Here is a 26576-nt window from a genome sequence, read left to right as displayed (position 1 = left end):
CCTCGTGTGTCCACGAGATAACGCAATAAATTGTGACGCAAAAAAAACTGCAGCGGTGGTCCCCCCCCCCCCCCCCAGGCCAAGTCCCAGGTCTACCCCCACTACTTCACAAATCTAGCCTATTAATTGAAAATCGTTTCATATCATATCTAAAACCAAGCAGAGCGCTGCGTCAGGTTCAGACAGGAGAAGTCCTTGTTACCTCCCGGGGCCATTTCAGTCGGGTGAATCTAAAAGTCTAAATTCCTTGGACGGTTGGCGTCTCATTCTCATGCAAAGAAGCGTCTTCCATCGAAGTCAGTAGGAACCATGTCAATTCAAAGACAGAAAAAGGGTTCTTCACTCACTCGCGCTCACCCTGCGTTCCATAAGCATCTCGGCACTCGGAATTACCGACGCCCAGAGACGGAAATTACGACTAAATAACGGCCCTCTGAGTTGAATTCCGGGAAAAAAAAAAATCACCACCCCGACTTCCGAGATAATAACGGAAAGCAGCACGAGTGCACAAACCACTGCGACATAGCTTGACATGATTGTATATTATACTTGAAATGGCGTTGTTGAAACAGAGAGGCCATGGAGACCGTTATAAGAAAGCTCCATCTTAAATAATAATGTTTAATCATTTTATTAACATCGTATTTTTAAGAGATGTCGCTCACAACTTCCCTGAGAGCATACGTAATAAATCTCAATCTTTTTAAAAAAAAAAAACACACACAGACTACAAAGACGTCACATTCTACACTGACAACGTGATCCGGCAAATGAATCAAACTGCACGGACACGGCGACTTTTGATTCGCAAGCGAAAAAAGAACACATTTTAAAAACGTCCACGTCGAGCTCAGCGGCAGCCGCACTCGTCCACCACCATGTCCTGGTAGTGTCGCAGCACCACGTTGTCGTTGTTGTCGTAGTAGAGCATGGAGATGGGCGCCAGGCGGATGGGCACGCAGCAGGGCTGCGGCGTGCCGCGCGGGTCCAGCGAGTGCACCAGCGTCTGCAGGATGGCGTGGTTGGTGCCGTTCAGGCTCTCGCTGAGCGGGAACGGACACTCGCCGTGGCAGTAGTTGGCCATGTAGCCCTGCGGCGCGATGATCCAGTCCTGCCAGCCCACGTCCTTGAAGTCGATGTAGAGGCGCCGGGCCTTGCACACGTTGCTGGGCGTCACGGGGAGGCGCACGGCGCTCCGCCGCTGCCTGGAGCGACACTGGTGCGGGTTGAGCGACACGGCCACCAGCGAGGCCTGGATGGGCGGCAGGGCGAACGCCGGCTCCGGCGGGAGGGAGTGGCCGGGGTGGAAGGGAAGCAGCTGCTCCGGCTCGGCGCCGAGAGGGAGCAGCTCCACCACCAGGCCGTAGTTGCGCCCCGGCTTGCGCCAGTTCTCCGCCAGCGGCGTGAGGTCCATGGTGACGGAGGAGGGCTCGGGCTGCAGCCGCAGCGACTGCGACAGCAGGAGCCGGCGGTTGGCCTGGGGGTTGGCCCCCCGCAGCGTGGCGCGGATCACCTTGTACAGAGACACGCCGAGGTGCCCGGGAGCCTGCAGGAGCTCCGCAGACCGGAGGGGCCTCCAGTGGAACTTGACCTCCAGCTGGGCCAGAGACAGCAGCTCCACAGGCTGCAGCACGGACATGTTGAAGAAGAGCTGCTTCTCCACGCAGGCCTGACAGCTGCTGCTCCAGCCGGACACCAGTCGGCCTGCAACACACCAGCGGGGAGATCAGCTTTTTAGAGATGACAGAGAAGAATCGGCCCGGTGAAGGAATATTAGTGCAATGCAACTGTACCTGGGGAATTATGACCATATGAAGAAGAATTTCATTCATATCAACTAAATATCACTGGTCTCTTGGGTCACTTAGGTCCAACGACCCCAACACCTGGAAGGTTCCCGTCCAACATTGGATCTTTTCACTGGGTCGATTTTAAATCTAATTCAAACTCTTAATTGTTGCTTTTAATTCAGCCCGATTCAGTTTGATGCTTCTGTCCGTGTCTGTCATTGTTTTATCTCATTGACTTCTATCCTGTGTCTATTCTTCTTTTCATCCACACTTGTGCAGTTTTCCTTTGTCCTCACTGTGAAGCACTCTGGCTCAACACCTGGGCCATTTGACCGCAGACCGCATCCTTCATTGAGAACCTCTCTGAGAATAAGAGGCCCAGTGTCAGGTGACGTGTGAGGCCATTACCTTGGTCTTGCACGTAGCGGATGATGTTGCCCCGGACTCCATACTCGGACACCGTGCAGGGGTCGCTCTCCCGGGTCCGGGCGTCCTCCGAGCTGCGGAACATCCTCCAGAGCGCGGAGGGGACGTGGCGCCGGCCGGGGCGGCCCCCCGGGGCCCGGGGCCCCGGCGCCGAGAGCCCCAGGGAGCCGAGGAACAAGCGCTCCTGGCTCCGCATCTCGTCCACGTGCGACGGATCGCACGCGCCGAGGAGCGTCACCGCGAGCAGCAGCGACGCGGCGAGGCTCGGCCTCATGCTGGACTTTGGAGTTTTATGGGGTTTTTTTAAGTTCCTCACTTGATCTGTTGCCTCCGGAAAAAAAAAGAAAAAAGGAGCAGGGACGTTTGTTTTAACCCGGGGGACCTCCCGCTGAGCAGCTGCATCATTATGTTAATGAGGCGATAAGGTGAAGAGGGGCGGGGCCAGTCACACATCAGATCAACAGTCACGTTTGTGACCTACACTGTAAAAAAAAATGACTCGAGTCACACAGTTTTATAAAGTCAAATGATGTTCTAATTTTATATCTTACTCTTTCTTCGTTCAATGCCCTGTCCATGTGCTTTATGGTAGGTTTGTTCAACAAACCTAAAAGTTACAAATGAAAACCATGAAGTTCTTCAACTGTTTTTAAAAGTGCAGTTAACCCCCCCCCCCAAAAAAAAACAACAAATCCAAATGTTGAATTATGTAATATGTAAAAACTAGCTTTTCAGGTTGTTGTTGTTTTTTTGAAATGCTGCTTCTCTACAGTAGACAAGAATCCCTTTTTATTTTTAATGCTCAAAAAAATAAAAAAAAGTTTTTAAAAAAATGTCTCCAGAAAGACATCAGTGTGGGGCGTCTGTCTTTAGCCTTAACAAAGGAAAAGTCCCAGTGAAAACTTTATTGACACAGGATGTGGAAAAAGACTCGGATTCAGATTCCTTCTCTGTACCAATTTATGGTGGCAATTAAATATTGTCAGCAGTTTCTGCCATGCAGGCAATTCAGCAGAAGTATTCAGGAATATTTCAGCTGAATATTTTTTTCGGTTGTTGGAAACCTTAAGGTCAAGACAGAGGTCATGTCTCCACTCTCTGTGACCTCTTACAGCGAGTTTATTACACCACCTAGTGTCCATTGGAGGTACTTCCTTATTGTAATTCTGCAAACTTGCAGCACCAAATGAGTCTACTGTGTTAATATTTTTTTCTGAGTGTAAAAAAACTACTTGAACCTATTAATCAATTATCAAAATAGTTGCAGATTAATTTAGCAGTCGATTGCTAATCGATTAACTGTTGAAGCCCTACTACGACGCTGAAAAAAACGCGCTGTTACAAACATCATGCGTCCAGTCAGTTCCAATGATTTTTTTTTTAATATAGTTGGCAATCAAAGATGATTTTGATTTGAATCATTATTTACAGATCCGTATGTACAGTGGTCAAACCAAGAGCAGGGGGCTGTAGTTACACTGTGTGTGTGTGTGTGTGTGTGTGTGTGTGTGTGTGTGTAAGAGTGTGTAAGAGTGTGTGTGTGTGTGTAAGAGTGTGTGTGTGTCGGTGTGCTGGAGGAGGGAGTGGGGGTAATGGTGTAAGGGAGGAGGGGGCAGAAGCAACTTTCATCCTTTCAAAAAAATTCATGATTAGATCTTTCAAAAAAACCAACTTATTTCATTCATTCATAACCTTACAGTATGTGTGCATAGCTCGGACAAGGATTTGGCAACACACACACAATAAATATACAGACAGTATATGAACAATCCACTGATAAGTAAGACAATAGATAGACAATAATGTGCACTGGATGATCCTTATACATTGTCTCACATGAAGTCACACTCCTGCGCGCGCGCACACACAGAGAGAGAGAGAGAGAGAGAGAGAGAGAGAGAGAGAGAGAGAGAGAGAGAGAGAGAGAGAGAGAGAGAGAGAGAGAGAGAGAGAGAGAGAGAGAGAGAGAGAGAGAGAGAGAGAGAGAGAGAGAGAGAGAGAGAGAGAGAGAGAGAGAGAGAGAGAGAGAGAGAGAGAGAGAGAGAGAGAGAGAGAGAGAGAGAGAGAGAGAGAGAGAGAGAGAGAGAGAGAGAGAGAGAGAGAGAGAGAGAGAGAGAGAGAGAGAGAGAGAGAGAGAGAGAGAGAGAGAGAGAGAGAGAGAGAGAGAGAGAGAGAGAGAGAGAGAGAGAGAGTTAGATTCAGCTTGAGCCTGTCAGGACTTCACCGCTTTTATATTTGAGACCTCTGTGCTGATGTTGTCATCGGACTCGGGGAAAACTGAGATGATGCCTTTTAAGAGATAGAAACAAAGTAATTTTTTTATAAATCTTACTGAATTCAAGAATATATATTTGTAAAGATACATTTTGAATAGTGTTCAATCGTGAAGGGAAGAGAGTGGTGGCATCATCAGGCTGATCTCAGAATTAATATTCTACTTCAACATATCGGAGGGAGTGTTTCCTGATATTGAAGCAACTTCTCAAAGTCTCAAATATAAAAAAAACAACAACACCATGAGCGGCAGAGGAAACAGCACTTACAGCCGGAGACATTCAGTCAAAAGTTACAGCACTTGAGCAGCTGATCGAGGCGAAACACACACACACACATCGAGGGCTTTGGTGCATCATGGGACAATCACAAGTGTTATTCTTCAGCTCCGAGGAGCTCAGCAGGCGCCGATCAGATCGATCAGTCCATATATATATATATTTATATATTCTTTATAACTATAAATCCATCCAATGACCTATGTACAAAGTATGGCAAAGAAAGAAAAAGACAACGTCTTTATTTGAATTTCTCAGCAGATGTCATTGGCTCTTCTCACTGTGTCGAGTCCGTAATGTCTCCAGTGATGTGAGTGTTTCATGCTTGGGGAGGGGGAGGGGAACCTGCAGAGGTCTTCGACTCGCGGACTCGCGGAATCGATCTGCCCCCAGAGCAAAAAAAAGCTCAGCGGAGTCCATCCAGGGGCTTGGGTTCAGTCCAGTAAGAGGAGGACAGGGGGGGCGGGGTGGTCAGCGCCACCGGGGTCATGTGGCGTTGACCTCCATGATGTGGTCGTCGGTGGACGGCAGCACCAGCACCTGCCGCGCGTGGCTATGGTTGAACACCTGACCGAGGCTGAAGGGCTCCAGACGCGGCATGGCCACACCTTTCTGCTGCTGGTCGCCGCTGCCCACAGAGTGGACGCTGCCGCGGCTGCGGATGCTCGCCGTGTCCGCCTGGTCGTCCAGCGCCTTGTCCAGCAGGGACAGACTGTCGTTCTCCACGCAGCTGTCTGGGGACGGCGACAAAACCCAAAACATACCACTTAACATCCGCAGGATGAGAGAGAAGAGCAACATAAGTCAGTAGCAGTTTTCCAATTACATGTTGAGGACTGATTGATGAGCGGTACACACAAGTTCAAGGTCTTTTTAATTATTAATTGTTTTGGTGCATTCGTCTCTAAATCTGAGTCTTAAAGAGTTTAATTCACTTTTAACATCCTATGTTTTGTCAGTCACCTGTAAAGCCCTTTGAATTGCAATTGATTTTTGTGAAAGGTTCTGTACAAATAAAGTTTGAGTGAATATTTGGCCCAATCACTTTAAAATTGAAATTTTTTACTTTGAATTAAAATGTTACAATTCATCTAAAACCCCAGAAAAAAACAATATGTCTTTTGATGCAGAAGGTTTGTGCGCAAATCAACAAAAAAAAGTGAAAACATGTTGCAGCTTTGTGAGAGACACTGTGATCTTCCACTTCATATAAACTTAGTTTGTTCATCATATTCAGTTTGTTTCCAACTTGTTGATATCTCAGGACGACTCCTCCTTAATAAGTAGCACTCTCACAACTTGTGATGCCTCCTGCTGTTGGATTATCAGCTGTCAGAGACTTGATGTCGTACCCGCTGCTTGAACGACAAGTTCAAAACATACTGCCGCTTCCCAGGAAGTTCAAGTCTCCATTAAGGGGATAAACATGAACACAAAGACGTGTGGTTCTTACCAGGGTCGGGCTGAATGGCAACGGCCGCGGTGTGAGGCAGGTACTTCAGCACTTTGATTTTGGGGAAGGGCAGGTGTCCCGCGAACAGAGGCATCACCTCGATCTGCACCTTGTGAGTGGCGTCGGGCGTCACGGGCATCGACACCATCCCAGAACTCTTCCCGCACACCGCCCAGTTACTGCTGCTGTCGGCCACTGTGGACACAGACACACACACATACATGAGATGAAGACACCAAGAACCAACGGTTCGTCTGTTCACAAGTTGGAGAGTCGGTGTCCCTCGCTCTCTGTGCCGAGAGAAAAACAATTCCTCATATGTCTGATTTTTTTCTACATCGAGATTCAGACATTATTTCAGGAGAAGTTGACGAAAATGTCACGGAAACATTTGATTGGATTCTTCCCGGGCTCAAAGCTCAAACCGGTTCAGTACTTTCTGCATAATCCTTCCAACACAAACAAACAAACACAGACACGGATGAAAACATAATCTCCTTGTGGGAGGTAATGAACCTCAACTGTGCTCACAGCAAAAAGTTGAAATAACAAAAATGTGGATTATTTTTACTTTTTATAATAAGTCTGTGAAATAATTGATTGGTTAAATCTATTAAATGTCAAATGTAGTGGAAAAGTGAAAAAATATATATATATATTACAAGACATATGTTTGATTAAACTTGATTTAAAAGGTAAATATTTATTAAATAATTGTTGATTATTTCATGTTGATTGATCAGTTAATCAATAAACCAATTTGGCCAAAATCTAATTTTTCTGACATGTTCTTGACATATTTTGGTTCATTCGTCGTACTTCTTTTGCCAATCGTTATTATTTCAATTACATGTGATAAAAAATGTTAATAATTTAGTGTTTCACAAATTCAACAAAAAAATGTTTTGATTAGTGTTTGAGATACTGATTTCACTGTACATGTTACTGGATACAAAGATTAATCAATTGATGAATGATTTTATGAAGAGTTTCTCCTCCAGACTTACCTTCATACATGAGTTTGGTGGTTTTGAGGCCATCGGTGTCCGTCTTGCTCTCCTCTGCCGTCTCCCCTTCTGCAGGTTCAGTCAGTCGTGTTATACACACCTCCAGTCCACAGAGGAGGCCGGAGCGACAGTGTTGTTCCCCGGCAGGAGGCAGAATATCAGCTCGCACGCTGTACAACGTCTGGCGATATATCAAACTGTGGTTATTTTACGGCGGGGGAGAGAGACGCTGGTCTGACAACACTATCGGAGCGTTCAGTGGACTTACGGTGACTCTCTCCAGCTGAAACTGGTAGTGGAAAGGTTTGCAGGAAGAGACGTCCTGGTTGAGAAGAGAGAAGTTCGCGGAGAAAACGCACTGGAGACAGGAAGGCAGGTCTTCCTTCCACCTCACCTCCCACAAGCAGAACACACTGTGCTTACTGCACAAGAGCTAAACGCACACAAAGAAAAACACTGGGTATCAACATCAGAAGATCAACACAAGTGAGATGTATATTGACAATCAGGTCACATTTGAAAATGCTGACAAACAGGGATCTAACCATTTCTCACATTCTAAAAGCTATATACTGATCTATTCTCTCATCAATGGCCTTTGATGAGTTGTTATAGTTGTATTTTTTTCTTCCCGCTCACTTGTTGTTCTTTAGCGTTAAGGGACTGCAGCTCCAGCGCCGCGTGCTGCTTCTCCGTCAGCTTCACTTCTGCCAGCGTGAAGTTCACGTCGGACACATTCTGCACACACACCTGGATGTACTTCCTGCTGCGTGGGAACGAAAAAAAAATGACACGGATCAGACACGTGTAGTAGGAGCAGGAGCACACAAGTGTTGTGTTAGGATTTCATATGGAAGAGAGACTTTTGTTCGACAATGGAGGCTCACCTGTTACCAGCGGAGAGCAGCGAGTGCTTGGTCTTGAAGGGGATGTAGAAGGTGAGGGCGAGCAGCGTGGAGTAAATGGACCAGGGGCAGTCGATAGACATCTGTTGACAGACACGGCAAAACTTTACAATCAAATCTTAAAACGCATGGTATGAAACAGCTAAAACAGTGAGCCGTTTAGTATTCGTGTGTTGGCCTCACCCTCTGGTCGATGGCCGTCATGGGCGTGTCAGGATGACTGTAGCTGCGCGGTCGATGGCGGACCTCGCCGTTGGTCAGCCTCTCGTTGGGCGGCCGGTCGTTCCCGGACGGGATGATGCACAGAACCTCCAGGTGGAACTCCAGAGTGTGGTAGGGGGGCGTCGCGGGCAGGCTGATGCTGGTCACCTTCTCGGACGACTGAATGGAGAGGACGCTTTCACCCACCAACTCTGAAACACAGGAAGAGGACGGATAACGATAAGTGATGTGCATATGTGTCAGTTATAGAACCATTGTTATTAATGATTGAATGATTTTTATTTTTTTTTAAAGCTGAACCGACCAGCGGCAGGGTTGGTGATGCGGGCCGAGCAGCCGGTGGAGGGCAGGATGGGCATGGTGTCCGTGTTGCTGAGCTGCAGAGCATCTCCTTTCTTCACGGCGTAGTGACCCGTTAAAAGAGTGAACTTCACCATCTGAGGCAGACCGGCTAACAGCGGCTCTGAAAACAGACAAACAACGACAGTGAGGACAACACACACACACACACGCTCTGACCACGGGTAACGTGGGAGTAAATAATCACAGCAGTGGAAACATGTTGGACACGAGCGTCAGAAGAAACTTCAGCATAGTTAAACAATTGATCACAGCTTGTCATTAAAACAGAGGTATGAGGTTATTAACTTATTTTTAGATCTAAATCTAACTGTGCTAAATTGTGGAACTTCATATACTGTACACACTGTCGCATTAATACTGTGTAGTGGGCCAAACAAGAACATTTACAGAAAATTGGGTCCAGACATTTTCCAGAGTTTGCAGTTCACATTTGAGGCACACAACAGGAGATTGTCGGGGTCAGACACGTTCACAACAGCAGGAATTTTTTCCGAGATTTCCCAGCTGTATTCTCACATGGGCTCACTCTGACATTTTCCAGAAAATTTTCTAGGGGGCTGGCAATTAATGTTACGGAAATCTTAGAATACGGCTCATATTTTAAGCACTGCGAGTGACTTGTAAAAACTATTATTTTTAAGAGCACACAGAGCGAACAAACTTGGATCAGACCTGAGCGAGGCTCCACGGTGAGCTGGGGCTCCTGAGAATACACCTCATACTGGACTGATGGGTAGATGTGAGGCAGCACGAACTGCACCTGACCCACTGTGGCACACAGCTGACGCAGTGTGTAAGTGCCTGGTTGCCCGCTCTGCAAAGAAATCAGGAAGTTACATGAAACAGATACATTTGGAATCTCCCTCTGAATATCAAATACCAATCAACTGGCAATTTCAAAAGGTCACATGAAAAAAAAAAAAGTATTTTAGGCAGCAACAGAGAGTCTCTTACCGGTGCTGTGAACATAATGCTGTTGTTCCCGGGCTCTAACGTTACTTCCTGCACTTTCAGCATCTGCGCTCCTTCCTTCATGGCGACAGCGGGAGGACTGACGCAGTTGGGCGTGTCCGGCGGTGACTTGTTGTCGTGACGACGCATGAGCAAGTGAATGTTTTTACACACCACTCCCGTGGAGCTGAGAGAATTGTCCGTGGGACTCCTGTCGTGAATTTCGTCCAGTTCTAAAGGAGGGCCCGCGCCCGAGGAGGAGGGGGGACCCGCCGACGAGTTTACCTGGTTGAACTCCACTGTCCCTGGGATTGTCTGTCTCTGAGCTGCCTTAGACCGTCCACGCGTCCCGCCGTGATCCACGTCAAAGTGAATGCTGGCGGCTACTTGTTGTATGTGCACCGACACTGGCATCAAACACCTCAGGGTGAGCTCCACCTGCAGCACGGCTCCGGAGTGCACAGAGGCCGTCGCCGGATGGAACTGCAGCCGCGTGAGTTGAGCAAAAACGCCCATGCTGAGGGTCACTTTGTGGGCTGCGTGGGGAGAAAACGACAATTAATTACGAATAGGTTGTTAATTCATCAGTAATTTTTAAAAGTAACAGAATTCATCACCACTCCCTAAAGACAGGAAATCAGAGACTCCTCATACAGGTAAATATCGATCACTTACCTTGATCTCCAGACTTGGCGGCAAAGGTCAGAATCTCCTGACAAAAGTGCTTCCTCTCCTCCGTGGTCAGATTCACGTCACCCGCCAACAAGGCACTGGTCTGCAGGTAGCTGCGGTGGGTTGTAAAGGAAAACAAACACCCTGGCGCATCGGCGCAAGAACCAAGTATATTAATCAACGCCTTTGTGGTGAACACAGGGACTTGTGTTATCTTTCCGAAGATGGTGGCATGACAAGGTATCACAAACGGTCAGCAAGGTAACCCTGATTAAAAAAATATGTTGCGATAGGGCAGGACTAACTCAAAGCTCAATTGCTCTGATTTTGATAACTGAATTTTTTTTTAGCCGGGTAAAAAAGTTTATGATACCCAACTTCAATCAAATTAAATTATTAGAATTTTGTCAGAAATCAGGTCAAGGATTTTAGATTTCTTTCATACTTAAGCAAGAAAAAAGTTTCAGGGTGTGGAATCATATTACAGATTTTTATCTAAATCTTTCAGTATCAAAAAAAAGTACGTGATGTTTTTCCTCTGAGTCTCTGTGAAGTTGACATATTCGGCCCTATAATAGCACCAGGAGACACGTGACAACGCTGCGTTGAAGGATACTCTTCAGTTCTGCCCAGTAGCTTCTGACACTCGGCGATCTGTTTCCTGGTGTGAGTGACGGGGAGGTTCCACCCCTCCGACACGTATGACTTCAGAGCTTCCTGCAAGAAGGTCTCCGCTCGCTCAGGGTCGCCCTTCCTCCTGATAAACACACACACACACACACACACACACACAAATTCACGCAATTCATAATTTACAATCTCCACAGAAAAGTAAAAGATGTGTATATAACATATTTTTTAAAGCTATTTAAAAGCTATAAACATACAGTGATTACAGCTAGAGATAATAAATGAAATCATGTGTATGAAGCATTTACATTTTAACACATTTAAATTCCATGTCTTTGCCATAAGAAAAGGGTTTTGGATCTGTTCAATATCAAAGCCACTTCAATCTACATTACATCTAAACACAGTCACCTGCATGTTGAGTTTAAAGAAATGTTACTTTCTACTGGACTTTTATGGTTTCACGTGAACTGCCTAATTACACCTCTGTTTCTGACTGTGTGGGTGTTAACGAGTGGTGATTGACTAAGCTCAGGAGAAAAGGCTTATTCAGCAAGAACTAACGTAAAACATCCTGTGGGTGTGGAGTGTTTTCAAGACAACGTCTCACTGGATCCCCTAATTGAACGAGAAGCTTTAACCTGTCTTACATGTAAAACTCAGCCAGGCTCTTTCCCACCAGTCTGGCAGAGCGTAGCCGGCCGATGGCCCTGTACATCTCCATAGCGGCATGGGAAAGTTCCTGATGCAAGACGTGGCCAACAAGGTGGTGGTGGAGGCAGAGGGTGAGGGGGAACCAGAGAGGAGAAACACAATCACATAAACTGCTTCCCGGGGGATTACGCCAGAAAAAACACAGACTAAAATAATACAGAAATTCAGTGACTGTGTGTTAACGTCACGCTTTGCCAGCTACTGAATTACGAGGATTTGACTTACGAGATAGTGTCTTTCAAAAGCTTCCACAGAGGACAGAGCCTCTTTCAGCTTTTTGTAAGGGCTCTGCAAACTGCTGGCTGTGGAGGAAAAAGCAGAAAGAAGGAACGCACAGTTTAATAATTGTCTTTCAAATGAGAGTCAGGCTTCTGCATCACGCTTGGCCCAAACCAGCTCAGACATCTCTCAGTGAGGAGGCAATTCAACCCCTGACACACTGCACTGAACACCCAAACAGAGAGGCAGCTGGGTTGTTTTGTGTCTGCTGTTAAAAGCTGCGGGTGAATATCCTGCAGAAACTACAGCTGACAGCCGACATATACATTCTGTGCTGACATTAGATAAAATACAGATAAGAGTGAATCATCAAGAAAACATTGCAAAAAGACATAAAAAAGTGTCTAGGATTGGAGTACAAATCTTTAGATAGATGTCAAGATAAAAAGTTAGAAGTGGCATTTTCAGCTAATGCTCATCTACTTGGTTGCAGAATCCTGAATCGACTGTTCTGCTGCTGATGGGGGTGAATCACAGGCAAGTAGAGCTCATGGTTCACGATATATTTCAACAACTACAAGCAACAGACGACCACAGACAGTAAGCGTCAGCGCCCTAAACTGAAAGTTTCATTCAAGAGTGTGTGGAATGTGAAAAACTGACCAGTCTCAGGCCGCTCATCCCCGAGTCCAGCCAGCAGGTCCACTGTCCTGTTCAGGTCCTCGGACATGGGTCCCTTCTCTGACACCAGGCCACAGAGTTCCCCCAGAGACTTCAGCTGCAGGAGGCGGGAAAGAGAACGAAACATTTTTTTTATTGGAATACACTTTTAACTGGATAAAACTATTGTTAAAACAAAAATATTGATTTCTTTCTATTTAACTGGATGAATAAAAAGGGGAATTTTACTTTTACCTAAATCAACACACTGAAGAGAGATGTATGATTGTATTGCAACAAAGCACATCAGATAATGATGTTCAAATCATACCTTATTAAAAGTTTGATGGACAGATAATGAAACATGCTTCAAATTAACCTGAGTTGCACTGACAGTAACATAACACATCCTGGAAGTAACATAAAAGATCAAGGACCAAAGCTACATCATTAAATTATTAATATTTTTGTTACCTTGTCAGTTGCGTAAGCCCACAGCCCCACAGTATGGGAGCAGTTTGCAGCTAACTGGGCCTGATCACAACAGCCCTCGATCCGGTGCAAAACCTCCAAGCAGCTGAGGAACACCCAGCAGTCCAGCGCCCCCTCCAGCACCGACACCTGAACGATGAGGGACACGTTCAGTTCAGTCGATTCAGGGTTTTCAACGTAGGCGTGTTTAAGTATGAATAATGAGGATTCCTGATTATTCTGGGTGACCCCTGACTTCTTTTCTAACAACATCTAAGCATCCGAGATCCTGTAGGTGGAAGAGTCGGTTTACCTCCAGCAGGCGCAGCTCCTGGACACAGTTGTGCAGCAGCTCCAGGGCCCTCTGGGTGACCTCCCACGGCCGCTGGAGGAAGATGAGTAAGGTGCACTGGCGGGAGAACAGGTAGCTCCTCAGATCCAGCAGGCTGGCCTCCCCCCGCTGGATCCCGTCCCTCTTCTCCATGTCGATGGGCCGCCGCAGCAGCAGGCCGCTCCAGCAGCGCACCGGGGCGCAGAACGAGCCGAGCCAGTTGGCCGTATCTGTGGACAGAAACAGCACGTAAGATTTATTTTACTTGATAGGACTGCCATATTGAAATCAGCTAAAGTACTGGGTACTGGTGACATACCTCCAGCTCCAAAGTTCAGGACATATTGGGTAAAGAGAGCATCTAGTTCATCGTACTGGACCAAGGCATCTTCGAACTGCTGCAGCATCTCAAAAACAAAGGCCAGCTCTTCCTGCACAACCACACATACACATTGACGGTCATAATCTATAGTTTTAGTGAAGTATTTAGTATTTATACCCTATCAGTCACATTCAGTCATAACAAACTCTGTTACTCCTATGTGCCCATTGTTTTCCCTCCATACCTGGACCATGAAGTATTCACAGAAGCTCCAGCCGGGCTGGGTGCGTTTCTCTCGCAGCGTGCGCATGTCGTCTTCGAAGCGGCCCAGGTTCTTGGTGAAGGACATGAGGAGGAGCGTTCGCAGCTTGAGCAATAAGGAGTTCCAGGATTCCTGCGACCGTGACGAGTCCTTCAGAGGGTCCGACAGCACCACACACCTGCGTCAAACGACAGAAATCTTTTGTTTATTCACCCGCGGTTTTCTGACAAATATATTCAGCAAATATATATCGTCGTCTTCTGCCAATTTCAACTAACTCAACTCCTCCCTGGGGAAGGAGTTCCTCACCTGTCGTTCTGTTTGTTGCAAAAATCACTACGGATCTTGTCCACGATGGACGACCGAGGCAGGATGTTAGTCTTGTTCTTCTTCTTGGTGTCATTGCTCTCCACGACAATGATGACCCAGTCTGCCGAGGCGTGAGTCCGCAAGCTGTTCTGCCAGCGCAGCATGTCCTCCTTTATCGTGCCCTTGTACACCTCTGTATCCTACAAAAATAAATCATAGTCCCATTTATCATTCAGGCCTTCTACAGACATTTAAATTAAAAGAAATGAAAATGGGCAACAGGCATCAAAACAAAACAATTCTGTCAGATTGTACTCAACAAGGCTGCCAGTGCCTCCCACAGTTGGCTGATTGTCAATGGATCAATGGTCTTAAATTGTCACTTCTGTCCTTGGTTCACGTTAACATGCTCAACAGGTTGGTGAGGAAGCTACTGTACATGTGAACTATCTCAGCAGTAAAATAACCTGCCTGTAATTACAATATTTGCATTTCTTTTCCAACCCTGTGTGCCTGTATTTGTGCACAAAAACTGTCCAAATTTAAAAGGAATTTCTGTTTCTGTAAAGATTAAGGTGTTTAAGATACACGTGACCTTTGGATATCCAATGAAGTCTCACTAGTCACTTGGTTGTAAAAAAAACAAACACCACTTTGCAAACATGTACATGAACCGTCCCTCCTGTCGTTTACGAGAGTGATTTCCACTATAGTAAATGCTCAGCAAAAACTGAACAGTCTCAGTATATCTGAAGGATTTAATACAGGTCTATTATATTACTTTGTAATTCTGTACAGACGTGTGCATCCTGCAACAACACACTCACTGCTCCCTCACTCGAGGCATAATACTGTCATGAGTCACAGGGCGATGACAGCACTTCCTTAAACTAACCAGCTGCTCAGTCAGCAGCAGGAGCAGCAGCAGCAGGCTCCTGCTTCCCCTCTCGGTTTTCTCCCCTCTGCCGTCCCTCGACGTTTTGCACAGGAAACGTTGAGTTCAGTTTATACCTGGTGACTTTGTGAAAGTGACTGAAGAAAGTCCATGTGCACAATAACGCAGGCCCATTTGCAATTGTATTATTTTCACCCCACAAAACTGAGCTTCTAAACATGCTCTGTATTTTTAAAAAGCTATTTTCAGAGTCAGCTGTTACAAACACAGAGTTAATCCAACATTATCATATCTCAAAGCTCATGTGTCACATTATGAGTTTTCATATCTTGCATACGAAGCTATCTGTGACCTATTTTTTTAAGAAAAATATAACACCTTTTCTATTCTTAGAGGGTAGATGAAGGAGTCCTTAGACACCCCTGCAAAAAAAAAGGACTAAACAAATCTCAATGAAGATTCTGTTTCTCCAACTTCCTGGACAGAACATTTCTTCAACTTTCCAATTTTTCGATTGGTAGAGGCGGCTTTGAGTTGACTCAATTACTCTCTGTGATCACTCATTGATTGGTCTCTACATTTATAATGTCTGACAACTTTAAAAACCAGTGAAGTAAGAGTGGTAATAGCAAAAGAGACATTTCACCCAAAGTGTAAAAGCTGCAGGAAAGGAATATCCGGCAGAGCCTTAGTTAGCATGGTTAAAAATGATAGTACGGAAAACATGCCCATGTGTTTTCATTTGAGTTGCAGTTTCAAACCGTCCTCCTTTGTTTCTTAACATAGACCAATAATGCACATTTCACCGTGCTGTCAGTGAAAGTGCTGAGTGTTTGAACGATCGAACATTGCTTGTGTGTGTGTGTGTGTGTGTGTGTGCGTGTGTGTGTGTGTGCCTGTGTGTTATAGATGTACTCACACAGCAGTCAGTCCAGTAGATGTGGAGGAAGGGGAAGGTGAGGAGAGCCTTGTTACCATCCTTAGGGAGGAGCTCCTCTTTGAATTGGACAAAATTAGCTTCAAGGTGAATCATTTTGGGTGCGCGGCCGTACGTCCTGAACAGAACAGAGAGAAGAGTTTCATGGGATCGGCTAATATAAATACGATTACTATGATTTTTATAGCCGAGTGAGGAAAAATCTTACTATATAATATCTATGGAATACCCATGTATGAATCTTACAGTGATTTTTAAACTCCACATTCGACCACACAAATGCAGTCAAACTCTAGAATAAACATGAACACTGAAGTCTGAAACTGTCACTGGGTCAGCTGCGTTCTCTGGAGCTTAGTTTAAAAGTGTTCAATCCATTACAAGACACAAACTTCGGCAGTATTTCTAATTTTCATTTTAGAAGTACGTCCCTTGCTTGGGAGAAACTGATCAGTAGTAACTCTGTTATTCTGCTGTTGATGCAACAACTGTGGCAATAACATTTTGTACAAAAAATAACCTGGGGCTGTGTTCATTCACCGTCATTAATCACACTCTTTTAAAAACCACCACAATTCAGCCTGGTCATGGTCAACAATCGCCTTCTGAACACATCAAACCCCATATGTGCTACTGATATCGGACTGGTTTCCTTCATCGACTCATTCAAATGTCTTGGCACTCTGAAGTTATAACCTTGAATGCAGACGTTAATATAAAAAAGCCCAACAAGACTTAACTTCCCATTTCAGCTCATAAAAATTCAAGGTGAGGCCATATCTCACCCTTCATTTTCATTCAGCCATCATATAAAGCATCCTTACATCCCACTATTTAATGTCTCTATCAGAAAGTGAAGAGGATAGTAAACGAGTTGAGGCACATCTGGCCTGGTACAGTAAGACGATTTCTCGCCCACGATCACATAAATAAAACTCCAAACTCTAACAGTTTTATATTTATATGCACCCTGCACTCACTGCTGCCCAAATGATTGGCTTGTGGTCATTATTGTGGCTATGTCAGAATGAAAAAAATCATTGTGTAATGATGTTTAACATTGGACCACCTGTACCGAAAACCTACCACCAAAGATGCGAGGGAGAGTGGATTAAAGTTCAAGAGAAGTCCATCAACTACATCATTCATTAAAAAAAAACTCTGACAGTGTCAACAATGATGCGTTCAGCAGAGCAGAACTCACCTCCTCCATTCCATCGGCTCCCTGGGAAGTTGTTGGGCCAACGACGTGTAGAGCGACGTGAACAAGCCCTGGTCTCCAGCACCTGTGATGGAAGGTGGAGGACAACGAAGGTCAGAAATTGAGAAATCAAGTGGAGGAGCTCAGTTCAAGTAAGAACTTTAGAATTTTACCAGCATCTCAAGAACAAACTGTGGTAGGCAGAAGTACATAAGACTGGGGAGTACAAAAGAAGTGTGTCATTGTTTGTCACCGACATAAGAACACAGATCAACACATCCACCGGCACACTAGGTGAGGCAGAGATGTGATTTTCATTTTTGCAATGTAGTAAAGGATGTTGACATTGAGCCTCTTTTCTATAGCGCAGACCTTGTATGGGTCAATGTTCCGCAGTGCTTTCTGCTTATTTATCTGCTCTCCCGTGTTTAACAGCCTGGTAGATGTAGATAATGTGCCGCCTTGAATGAGTAATCTTCTTTGACCACACTCTCGCCTCTATCCAAAAATCCTTTCTGTATGTGTTGTAGGCAGCTTTGATGTAATGTCATCATTTGACCTCTTTCTGATTCACTTTTTTTCTCATTAACAGCAGAATAAAGTCTCCAAACCAATGAACTAGACAACACTGAAAGCACTGCGTCCTGATTGGCAGAAACATTACCACTGAAACACAGAAAAACACGATTATAGTATTTTTCTTCTTGACTACATAAGTGATTACTCATTTCTGTATATAGTGACAGACTGGTAAATACCTGCTCAACAACCCTCGGATTTAAGCTCTCTATTGCAATTGACTCTCGTGTCCCTGCATGTGCTTTGAGAAACAAGAGTCTGTCAGTCTTCTGTCCCATATCCACCCTCGTTTCAGAATTGTTCAAACTCTAATTCACAGTAAGCTAAACTGGTGTGGGTCAACACCACATACATGCATGAACCACGTAGAAAAGCCCCCTTTATATAAGTACCGCCCAAGGGCAAAACAGAAATACTGTTCTTGCACTGTTTAACCAGTATGGATGTAAACATCTTGCAAGATGAAAGTCAGCCCTTTAACTTCACACAGTCATTTCTGTTTGAGGCTAGCGTGCTGAAGCTGAGCCACATGCGCCTCCCCGCAGTTTATAACACCTGGACAAACACATATTGCATCACGTGATGCCATAATAAGTGACAAGATAGGAGTAATTTGCCTCAACAATCAACACACAGTAACAAAATATGGAGGTCTTTTTTTTTTAAGTATACACATTTAGTAAAAGAGCATTCTTCAAAACAAATTTATCTAGAAATCAACATTTTAGCATGTTATATCCTAAGTATTTTTTAAGGATTAAAACAACTGTTCATCTGAGTGGCACATGCAGCCTGAAGGTTATTTAAACCAATGAATGTAAAGAGGTTATATGATGGCATAAAAAAACTGCTTTACGTCTGCAACACCATTATACAGAGTCAACTATATGCATCCGGTGGCTTTACACAGTGAACCTAGTTATAAACACTGTGGGATGTAAAATGTCACCTCGGTTTCATTATATATTCTGAATTCCAAGTCCCCTTTTCTACCTCAGCCTTAGTTTGTGTCTCTGCTGCAAAAAACAGCAAAACCCTGACATTTGAAAAGCTGGAACCAGAGGATGTTACCAAGGTTTTCGTCTGATTACAGACTCCTCAATGTATATGGATGTGTCCTAACAACCGCTAATGTTTGTGACAAAACCTGCAGAGCTTCCTCACCGTCATCTCTAAGTTGCTTGTTTTCGAATCCAGGTCATACATGTAACAGCGATGCTCTCAGGCGTAAACACGCACAAGTTAGGAAGCCTGATAACATCCTCAGGAAACACCGGTGTTCACTGGATCCCACTCTGGGACAAACCTGTGACCGTAAAAATCCATCAACACTGTCGAAACCCCCCCGATATCCTTTTAAACATTCCTCCTTGTCAGTGCCGAGGTGTCCCCTCCTGCACTGGAGCACCTGTGGTGCCAAAAAGTCATCGTCCGCTAGAAACTGATTTCCGTCCTTTTTGGCAGGTGATGCACTGTGTTTTCTGGGTTGTATCATGGCCCATTGAAAGGTATTTCAACAGGTGAAAAACTGCATGGGTTGTGACAGAGCGGGTGAAATAATGAAGTCATAAGGACAATTTCATAAGGCTTAAAAAAACCTATAATTTCTTTATTTTATACATAACCCATTACCATGTATAATGTTAATTATTTACATATTCGAAATAAACATTTCAATCAATCAATCAATCAGTGTTGTCATAGTAGACATACAAACCTTAAATACAACAGGATCATATTTCCTGATGAGGCTATTAACATTCAAGTTTCATCAAGACATTTATCTTTGATATTACTAGAGACATAAAGTTGTGTCTTGTGTCCGTTATGAGAGTTTGATCCAGATGAAATCACTTTTTGGCACCACAGCCTATCTCCCCCCCCCCTCCTCAGGACCAGTCTGTCCTAAAAATGGAGCGAGCCTGCGGGCGTGAAGGGAAGCTGTCACCCGGTAACAGAGTCGACTCTCTAAAAATAACCCCCCTCCTCCGAGAAGCTTCCAGGAGACTCCATGGGGGGATTTTATGAATGGAAAACCGACCCCGCCGCCCGAGCATCAAGTGGCGACTAGTGTCTCCGCTGCGGGAGACGGTGGCTTGTCCAATGGGGGGGGGGGGGGACAAGGTGAAACTGCAGCAACTAGCCGTGACGTTACATCGTTAGCTCGGCCCTGCTAATCAACGTAGCCGCCGGCTAGCTAAGAGCGGCGCCGCTTCCCACGTCTCCGCTTAGCACAGCCAGCTGTGTGGTAATGGCAATAATAATAATAATAATAATAACAATAAAGTGTGACGATTAATGTTACATCGCTGAAAAGCGGGAGTAAGTCACCGATCACAACGCGGGGCTACATCGAGCTAGTTCATGCAAAGTACACCTGTTAGCTTAGCCTGAGACAAGCTAATGACTGAGGCTAGCACGGCTAGCACGGCTAGCTGTCAAGAACAGACGAAGAAGACGAAGAAGACTTGAACGTCTCCTTCTTCCATGAACACTCACACGTCACTATCGGCTTGTTTTCCATAGTATAGATGATCGGCTTCTCCTCTTGACTCTCCATGTGTGTCAGCGGTGGGACTCCATGGAAAACGTCGTACAAACACGGCTTTATTATTAGTAAGTGCTTGTGTGTGCAATTGTGTTGAATCGATGGGGCCTGTGTGTGTCCCCCACTGCACTTCCGGGAAGTACGTACAAGTGTGCGTCATTAAAGGGCCAACCTGCGCTTTTTCCGCCCCCCGAAGGGCAGGTGAGGTGGAAATATTAAATTTCCTTGAGTAAAAAGTACTAATGTCACACTGTTGAAGTTCTCAATTACAAGTACAAATACCACACTGTTAAAAATACACAATTAAAAGTAAAAGGGCTGCATTCAAAATGCTATTCTTTCTTTGTGAAGCTACTTCTGAAAGGTGCTATATAGATAAAAAATATTATTAAATTATTATATTATTATCCAAATAAAGCAATATACTGTATGTAGCATCTAAAAATGTATGTACTTATTGTATCATAAGTAAAAGTGCTCAATGCAGAATAAATGATCATGTGAGTGTAAATAGTATATAATAATAATAATACATTTCTTTTATAGAGCACTTTTTATCTAATAATTCAATATTTTTTTGAATGATAGAGTAACTTGTATATTTCAACCACCATACTTGACAGTTGTTAAAGGACGGGATATAAATACTGACTTTTTTGAGTTCATTAAATAAATCAACATTCAGAGGCAGATTACTGCAGAGGTTGTATTTACTTTTTTTCACTTCCACAAAAAACATCACAACATCTTAACTTTTCCCATAGAACTATGTTTATTTCATATTTTGGGAGAAACCGTTTTAATGTTGATTGTAAAGCAGTGGTATTAGAAAAATTACCCTACAGGGAATATGGGTAACCTTCGTATTTTGTGAGAATCAAACTGTTAACAAATCAATAAAAAATATCTACACCTTGTAAAAATTAAATACATAACCGCCTCTCTCTCTGCACTGTTTCAACACTTACAGTATGTTTGGATGTTTCACATTTCCCTTTCATCGGGGTACAATGCTCCCACCTAGGGGTGTAAAGTTATATTACAGAAAATGTGTCTGAGATGCTGAGGTTTTTCATTGTTTTATTATTATAAACGAAATAGAAAATACACATTTAGATATTTTTAAACTTCATTCTCCTTAACAGTTATTTTGCTTTTCAATTCTTTTTTTTTTGCTCTTCATCTTTCTGCCCCATTCCTCTTTGTTCTTCTTCAGCCTTTTCTCTCCCGGCCTCAGATTCGCTTTCTCCACTCTTCTCCTCTGTCTTGTCTTCAGGATCTATTTCAGCTCCATCTCCTTTCCCAGGTCTGTCATCTCCTATATCTGGGATTTTGTCTCCGTCATTGTCTTTTTTCTTTGGTTGGTCATCTGGTTCCTTCGGCCCATATATATCTCCCTCCACCATTCTCTCCACATCTTCCTTTGTGCTTTTAGTGCTCTCTCCATCTCCCTCCTTGGTCACATCATTGCTATCTTCTCCCTGTCCCAGTTTTTTCACTTTAGCATCTGCAGCATCCTCTTCCTCTCCTTCTGCCTCCTCTCGCTCCCATTCAATGTCCTCTCCCACCCCGTCACCTCTTCCCTGTGCTCTTTCTCCTTCCTCACCATCTTCTGGCTGAGTCTCCAGTGCTGCCACTTCCCTCTCCAGCTGCTCCACTCTGGCCTGCATCTTGCTGTTACTCGACTCTAACTCCATCATCAGTCGAGCTAGTTTTGTTTGCAGCACCTCCAAGGTACTCTCCAACCTGTTTATCTTGGTTTCGACCTTTTCTGCCTCCTCCTCCTCCTCTCCCTCCCCACTCTCCTCTAACATGCCCATCTTGGTGAGGATCTGTCTGCCCTTCTCCTCCAGGTGATGTTTGGCTGCAGGGAACTCAGACAACACGTCTGTAAGATCTTCTTTGGACAAGCTGAACAGGTCAGAGTAGCCAATGCTTCGGATGTTGGCAGTGCGACGATTGCCTGACTTGTTACCTAAAAGAAAATTTTAAACTTTAATCACAAATGATAGTACAAATAAGCAAACAAGCTTGTTCTGAAGCATATCAAGCCCAAAGAGTTGCAATTGCGGAGGCCCAAGAATTGAACCCTGTGGGACTCCAACTGTCATGGAGATTTAGCAGAGAATTGAGAGCCAACTATCTACAACTGAATAACCACACTGCACTAAAGTTACTTTTAATACCAAATACCAAAATAACCAAAGAAAGAGGTCTCTTCTCATGGTACCAAGTCATGTTTGTCTGCTATAAGTATCTGTAATAGTCTGGTATTCTGCTTTTTTCCCCACACGTTGAGACAACTAGAACATCTATTCCCCTCCTACATGAAATAATAATTGTCGTATGACGACGTGCAAAATACTGTACTTGACACGTAACTTACCTTTGATGTTGAGAATACTAATTTCCCCAAAGAAATTCCCTCCACTGAGCACAGCATACTCTGTGACTCCATCATTTGCTACAACTGCAAGTTTCCCTTCTTTGATGATGTACATTTCATGGCCCACATCTCCTTTCCTGCAGACGTACTCTCCTGGACTGAATACCTGAGTGAGGGAGGCATGAGAAAATGTTCCCATTCTTAAACAGTTCCTTTCTGGAAGCATTTGTGATGTACAAGAGGCAAAGCCACAGGGCTTATTTCAGATGAAGAACAAGAACATGCATGGGAGAAACCTAAAGGACAATGGTCAGCCAGAATACAGGTCATTAATAATAATAATAATAATAATAATAATAAATTTCATTTATAGAGCACTTTTCATAGCTAAAAGCAATCTCAAAGTGCTCAAATTGTGCAGGGGATAACTGTGTCACATACCAACATAATTTATTCTACTGTATACATCACAACCGTGAGGAAAAAGTGATGGTCACTTCTATCTTATAGTAAATGAACCTGTTTTGTGGGATTAACCTTCAAACTCATGGCTGCACAGTATTAATGAAGCTGGAATTTATCAAAGTCATCCCTTAACCTTTCCCTGACCTGAGGCGTGAGCTTAAGCACCAGCTCCTCCAGCAAACTTTTCTCGCAGCTCTGGAAGATGGTGACTTTGGAAAGTGTGGGAAGATGAACGCTGACAGCAATCTCTGTCCTCAGGTGTACAGGCAGCTGCTGCAGGATTTCATTCTCTCGCATGATCTTCTTGTTGATGTGCAGATGCTGGTACCAGTTGTCTATGCGCTGGCGAAGCTCCTTGCTAATGTGATGGCTACGCAGGTATGCCTTTACCTGAAAGAGGAAAAGAACAACCTTTTTTTCAGTAATGCAATTAATTATGTAATAATAATGTAATCAAACATTAAGACATCTAGCATTCATTTATTTCTGTTTATTTTGTGCCATATAAGCACATTTCAGAATGTCAGAAAGCAGACTAATTTGAGAAACAAAGAGATTTCCAACGTACCAGTTCATGGTTGGGGAAGAAGACATTATCACGATCTCTTAAGCTTGAGATTACATTACCGACATTGCCAACAATAGATGCAAATACCAGCACGGCAATGAGCAGGTCTGCAATCATAAACAATTGCTCCTCTTCCCTCTTCGGCAGAGGGGTGTCTCCTACTGTGGTGAAAATCTGGGCAGAGAACCAGAAGCAGTAAAAGTACTGACGACGCATGGAGGCAAACTCTGGTCTGGTGATGTTTGGGTAGACCCAGAGATCACTACCAAAGCCGATGTAGTTGGACAGTGCAAAGTAGAGACAGGCATTCCAGTGGATCAACACAAAGATGTAGATCATGAGCTTGGTGATGCGAAAGGTGTTAGGGTAGGAGGTTCTTGTCTCCATGCGATCCAAGGCCTCGTTGAGTCGGGGCATGCGCAGAAGGCGGTTGATCCTCACCATCGGAGTTTGGATGCCAACGGCAAAGTAGAGAAAGTCAGTCGGCAGCAGGGAAGCCAAGTCCCTTAAGAAACGTTTGGAGTGCAGGTACCGCTTCTTCAGTTGAGTTAGCTCTTTTATCAGGATGCCCTGATCCAAGTAACCTAAAGAGGGAAGAGCAAGGCTTAACAAGGCCCTCAGTAGATTTCATACACTGACAGACTTCTTCATTATTAATGCTTTCTTTTGTATGGTATTCCCTTATATAGTATTCCACATTTTATAAATATGACAAATTATATGTGAAGTAATATTCAATTTCAAAGATTTACCTGTGTGAACAGTGATGATCATGTCAACAATATACATGAGGTCTGACAGATAGTCCAGCGTAAGCCACACAGGCAGGTAGCTCATGGCAATTCCAGTGAAGCATGTCCTGAGGAAACAGAAGTTCATATGAATTCCATAGAAAATCACCGCTTAGATATATGATGTGCCATATCCCATGCTTGTACCTCAGAATGATGATCACCCAGTTGTAGACAATGGGGAAGATCATGACCTGTAGCCAGACATAATAAAAATGTTCTGCTGGGTCAACCACCCACTCTTTCCAACTGAAAAGAAAATGATGATGCAGAAGGAAGAGGGACAATTGGCATTTACTGCATAGAATGGCACAGTTCTCATGTCTACACCAATAATGTTAGCAAAAGTTGCATACAGTATTTGAGATCTATAGGATTTTTGCAAAAACTATTGACGAAATGCTCGTGAATGTTTTTATACCCAACAGAGCCATATCCCTACATCAAGATTATACTGTGATTATTATCATACTCATAAAGGAATCTTAGATTTAATTAGCTGAGCTACAGACATTTATTCTGGGACTGTTCATAGTAATCAAAAATGTAAAAAAAAATTTACAACAATATCTAGCCAAACCATTAATTACTCACTTCACTTTCAATTTCAAATCCACAAAGGTGTTTCGTTTCCCTTGGTCCTTGGCTCCATCTTTTCCTTCCTCATTCACTTTCTGCCCCCGATGCCTCTGGAGGAGTCTCTGCCAGTGGTTTCCTCCAACACCAACACCACCCGTTTTATCCATTCTCCAAAGTTTAGCAGTAGACTAACACATTTTTTGAAATGTAGATGACCTTTGCTCTTGATCTTGTTCCCATCTACACGAGCGTCACACTTTCTTGGACAATAATTCAAACAGATGCATCCGGCAGCACAGTGTGGTTCACCTAACAACAAGCCAGGTCTAGCTGTACACTGCCTGGTGATGCCGGTCTCTATGCAAGGAAAGCACAACAGATGTCATGCAGTCCTCTGGGAATTCGTCCATTCCAGATAAAACCAAAGAGGTCTCCCTCTGCACATGAGGCTGCAATGATGATTGAACTATAGAGCCCAACAATAGATATGTATGTGCCACTATCAATAAACCTATACAGAGTGAACTACGTGTATAAGAGTTTGTGGGGAGTAAAAGTCTGGCTATCTACTCTGCTGCCTTGATTTTGACCCCTACTTTTTAAATTTATTTAACATTCGTCTTCAATACAGAAGTACAGTATATTGCTGCCATGCCAGAAAAAGAAAAACAGATCAGTATCACGTTTTAAAGATGAAATGTTTATTGTGATAACAAGATATTTTCCTGTTATCACAACATACAAACATTTCATGAAACAATATTGCTATACCGTGAAAATATATTATTATCATATATGCTATAAAGTGATACTGATCCGTTTTTCTTTTTCTGTCGTGGCACCAAGAGTCCTTCGTACCCAAACTTAATGGAAGAGCATAAACCCTGCAGTGCCTCTAATCAAGACATGATGAACACACAGTCCTTTGGGATGAAATCAACACACCCATCTCCATGGCAGCAAACTGATGGTGTCATCAGTTTCTTGCCTCCTGACGACCAAAATAAAACCTTATCACAACAGTGTAGTACACAGTGTCTACTTGACAGTGTTGATTTGGAAGTGGGTCACACTTGTGGGGCACTTGTTGACGCCCTTCGTCGCACGACACCCTGTGAGGGGCAGCGGCGGACAGCGAGGAGGGGATGCTGCGTTCCAGTTTACCTCGGAACTCGGAAACTCCGACCCCGGAAGTAGGGGTAGTGGGGTTTTTTCCGACCTTCCGAGTCGGAATTCCGATGCGCAGGTGCGTTCCATTTGCAATTTCCGCCTCCGAGGTCATACTTCCGAGCTCGAACGTCATACTGGAACGATAAACCCGAGTTCCGAGTTCGGAGTTCCAAGGTAAACTTGAACGCAGCATGAGTC

The 26576-nt window shown here is 44.2% G+C and overlaps 3 protein-coding genes across 4 annotated transcripts; all 3 read right to left on the bottom strand.

Annotated features, from left to right (window-relative positions):
- Positions 1-615: 615 nt before the first annotated feature.
- gdf3 (growth differentiation factor 3) lies at positions 616-2855 on the bottom strand. Its single transcript, XM_035604178.2, has 2 exons — positions 2199-2855; positions 616-1704 (listed from the first exon to the last, which is right to left on the bottom strand). The coding sequence occupies exons 1-2, from the start codon at positions 2488-2490 to the stop codon at positions 851-853; spliced, it is 1146 nt and encodes a 381-aa protein (XP_035460071.1). The 5' UTR covers positions 2491-2855; the 3' UTR covers positions 616-850.
- Positions 2856-4340: 1485 nt separating this feature from the next.
- Positions 4341-20536, bottom strand: trappc10 (trafficking protein particle complex subunit 10). 2 transcript variants are annotated; one of them, XM_035604176.2, is made up of 23 exons: positions 20371-20536; positions 17296-17377; positions 16074-16209; positions 14260-14459; positions 13933-14128; positions 13686-13797; positions 13349-13596; positions 13039-13185; positions 12568-12682; positions 11911-11987; positions 11622-11713; positions 10958-11098; positions 10345-10454; positions 9673-10205; positions 9391-9532; positions 8660-8818; positions 8317-8546; positions 8116-8216; positions 7868-7994; positions 7497-7661; positions 7229-7409; positions 6222-6416; positions 4341-5502 (listed from the first exon to the last, which is right to left on the bottom strand). In XM_035604176.2, the coding sequence occupies exons 1-23, from the start codon at positions 20429-20431 to the stop codon at positions 5255-5257; spliced, it is 3798 nt and encodes a 1265-aa protein (XP_035460069.2). In that variant the 5' UTR covers positions 20432-20536; the 3' UTR covers positions 4341-5254. The 2 variants fall into 2 exon arrangements, with proteins under 2 accessions (XP_035460069.2, XP_035460070.2); XM_035604177.2 differs by having other exon boundaries at positions 7868-7991.
- A 943-nt stretch (positions 20537-21479) lies between these two features.
- On the bottom strand, positions 21480-26544 carry cnga4 (cyclic nucleotide gated channel subunit alpha 4). The gene is made up of 7 exons (XM_035603665.2): positions 25224-26544; positions 24777-24878; positions 24591-24697; positions 23839-24422; positions 23415-23660; positions 22806-22971; positions 21480-22394 (listed from the first exon to the last, which is right to left on the bottom strand). Exons 1-7 carry the CDS (start codon positions 25373-25375, stop codon positions 21577-21579), a joined length of 2175 nt encoding a protein of 724 aa, XP_035459558.2. The 5' UTR covers positions 25376-26544; the 3' UTR covers positions 21480-21576.
- Positions 26545-26576: the final 32 nt, after the last annotated feature.

Source organism: Scophthalmus maximus, chromosome 14, assembly GCF_022379125.1.
Source record: "Scophthalmus maximus strain ysfricsl-2021 chromosome 14, ASM2237912v1, whole genome shotgun sequence".
Lineage (NCBI taxonomy): Eukaryota > Metazoa > Chordata > Actinopteri > Pleuronectiformes > Scophthalmidae > Scophthalmus > Scophthalmus maximus.
Note: the sequence above shows the minus strand (reverse complement) of the source record. Positions and strands in the feature narration are given on the sequence as shown.